General features: G+C 31.8%; 1 protein-coding gene across 1 annotated transcript; it reads right to left on the reverse strand.

The window, feature by feature from the left end:
- Positions 1-744: 744 nt before the first annotated feature.
- LOC131043326 (protein CANDIDATE G-PROTEIN COUPLED RECEPTOR 7) lies at positions 745-2,461 on the reverse strand. Its single transcript, XM_057976524.2, has one exon. The coding sequence runs from the start codon at positions 2,255-2,257 to the stop codon at positions 1,010-1,012; it is 1,248 nt and encodes a 415-aa protein (XP_057832507.2). The 5' UTR covers positions 2,258-2,461; the 3' UTR covers positions 745-1,009.
- Between the last annotated feature and the right edge of the window lie 868 nt (positions 2,462-3,329).

The raw sequence follows: 3,329 nt of genomic DNA on the forward strand, positions 1-3,329 counted from the left end.
GGAGATAGACATAATTGTGGATCACTTAAACTTAGGGTGAGTGAGAGTTGAGAAGTGGAATTGAATATATAATTATCATTAAATAATTAAAAAAACATTTAATTGAATGCATGAAAAGAAAATAAATTAAAAAAATTGACAAAACTATAAAATAATTAAAATTTAAATGACTCTAGCTAATACATGTAGAAATTGAGTATTGAAAGACAAGGATAAGCCACATGCAAATATATATTTTACTCATAGAATTGATAAAAGCTTTTTAATTTATGCAATCATAAGTATCATTCTGATTATAATACAATATATAGAGAAATATTTATATTTTCAGAATTAAAATATAAAAAACATCAAACAGAAATAATTGAAAACATGATATATATAAAATCTATCTAATGTTTAGAAACATCTTTAATTGCTTTAATTACTTTTTTATATAACTTATCTAATATTTTCATTAAACCTTATATATAACAGAAAGAAATCAATTATATAGAGATTTTCTGAAAAAGAATAAGAATTCAAATAATTAAATTCCAACAATGATGAACTATGAAAATCTAATATCTCAACTTCAAGACCATCATGGACATTGGGCCCAATGTTACCAACATCATCTTCATTATTGTAACCTATATCTTGTATATTTTCTGATCCATTAATGGATCTGGACTAGACCAGAGGTTTTCTTCCTCCAACCCACACTGAATGGATCAAAAAAAAATCTAATATCTCAAACTTAATTTTAAATTAATAAATATTAACTATCTAAATTCGGAGAACATCACCACAATTTTATAGGCCACATTCCACCTCTTTGGCCTCTACTTTCAAATACAGAAATCTATCTCTACCATATACAGAAAAGTAGAAAGCAAAAAAGAAAAATCCCAGTACATAATGATCCATAAACAAAACAGAAACTTGTAGCAGCTTAACCCATCATTGTTAAACCCTCTACAATATCTTCATCCAGATCTGTAAAAGGATCGTTAAAAAAATGACCATCTTACAACTCAATGTCACCATCCATCTTCAATGCCGGCTCCTCGTCTTCAGAACAGGGACTATTTTCCACAGGCTGGAGCTTGTAACCGGTAAACACATAAAACCAAAGTGTTACCAATTCTCCAATCAATATATTCGTCCAGGCATCCTGGTAAGAAATAAAGAAAGCCGGGAGATACAGCACAGCTCTGGTTAAAAAGAGATAACCGAACAGTCCAATAATATACAGCTTCAGATCGAGCTTAGCCTTAGCATCTATGTGAGAAGCCGCATCCAAATTCATGTTATAAGAAAGAATCGGGCAGAGAACAACCATGCAGCAGATCACGTCCACAAACCAAAACATCACCTTCCCAAAATCCCAATTTTCCGACCAAGGCAGACTCTGATCGATCCCAAAAGCGATGGTGTTAGCAATAACTTGCAAGGTAATCACACCCATCAAAAACCTTTTATCATTCCCCTCAAAATAGGGTTTCAAAAACGACCAGCCCGTGCCAATCAGGAAAATTACAGTAAAAAACATGATTCCCTCCAGCGAGCTCAAGATATAAACCGACACATTCCATGCAGGGGCAGTCCCGGTTCTGCTGATAGAAGACTTTTCCTCTCCTTCACAGATTAAACTTAGGGCTTTGAGGCAGACCAGTGCAATCATTAAAACATGGATCCTGTAGGCAGTAGCACGTCGTTTCACCACGACAGAGATCCAAATCCCAGATAAAACCAAGTATATCAGATACATGCAAAAATAAAGCTTGGGCAGCTCTGTTTCACCAACTGAAAGATAATCTTTAGTCCCATTCCCACCACCCTCTAAATTATACGCAGCAGTTGTCACGTCCATGGAAACGTAGGTTTCCCGATTGCAATTGGCAAAGGCAATGGTGTACTGATTGGCATCGAAATCTTGATAGCTAATGTTGACAGTGTTGTTTTGGAGATTATTGAAAGTGAAAAGGGGTTTGACGAGCGTAGTGTCTAGGGCGCAGGTGATGCCATAGAGGACTTTGGACAAATCATCTAGCGTGCTGAGGAAGAAACCCATTCGAGAGGGATCGAGTTCTTTTGGGCCCTTGTATGATGCATCCCTCATTGTCATTTCTAAGTGCCCTCTCTGTGTGAATCCGAAGTTATCCAACACGATCGTTTGCGAAGAATCCATTCGAACCTTCGAAACCCTAATTTCTCCTGCGCAAAGCGGTGCTAAAAGTATTACAGCCACAACCCACACTGCCCCAATCGCCATTGCTCACTTTCTCCACCAGATCTACTGGGTATGATAGATTTTGATAATTTAAAACTAGCTGAAAGGTAATTAAAATTGAAATCTGTTCAAACCAGAATTACCAGAACTGAGAAATATATTGTATATCCAAACTTAACTATTACAATGACCATCACTTTCTCCGCCAGATTTTACTGCGCCTCACTGGTACATACTACAACACCATTAAACTTCCGTAGCAAGTTACAAAATAATAACTTTGTTATTATATTTATACAAATATAGGAAATTCTAGATTTTTAGAAAAAATAAATATTTTATTTATATTTTTAGATATAGAAAGATTTTTTTATTTATTTAATCAAAATTCAATCTTATATTTTTATTGATAATTATTCATAAATTATTTTATTTAACTGAAATATCATATACGAAATATTGTTTATATTTATTTCATTTTTATTAATAATTATTAAAATATTATTGGGAAGTTAAAAATATATTTTATTATCATTTTTTTAATTTAATATTATTTTTAATTATTTAATATGAATTACATGGATAAATTGGTGTGAGACATGCAACAACAGTTCATCATTTGAAATAGGGATAGTGGTCATGTGGAGAATACTATCGATACTATGTGAAGAAATTACTATTGACATCATAAAATTAGGTGAATATATATTAGTTTTATATTTGTTAGTCTTATTGGAATTTGGTGGAGGTGCATAGTTTCCATTTTATTTTTATGGAGGAAGATTTTTCCCATTTTATCTAAATTGCTGACCGATAATATTTTTTCAAATGTCATCCATTTTTTATAATTCCAAAAATTCAGCTTTTAAAGCTTTAGTTAAAATTTATTTCATTTTTATACTCACAAAAGCCATTTAATTTAAAATAAAATACATTGAATATTATAGCAAAGATGCAATAAAGTTGAAGTTTAACATTAAGAAACTTGCAAAAGAAGAATCATAGGAAATCTTTGTAAATAATAATAATATTATCAACTAATATGTTAGCATGCCACAAGTCATTAGAAAGAAAAAAAAAATTACTTTTCTTATTACTCGTAAAAATGTAATTG

The sequence above is a fragment of the Cryptomeria japonica genome, chromosome 7 (genome assembly GCF_030272615.1).
Source record: "Cryptomeria japonica chromosome 7, Sugi_1.0, whole genome shotgun sequence".
In the NCBI taxonomy this organism is placed as follows: domain Eukaryota; kingdom Viridiplantae; phylum Streptophyta; class Pinopsida; order Cupressales; family Cupressaceae; genus Cryptomeria; species Cryptomeria japonica.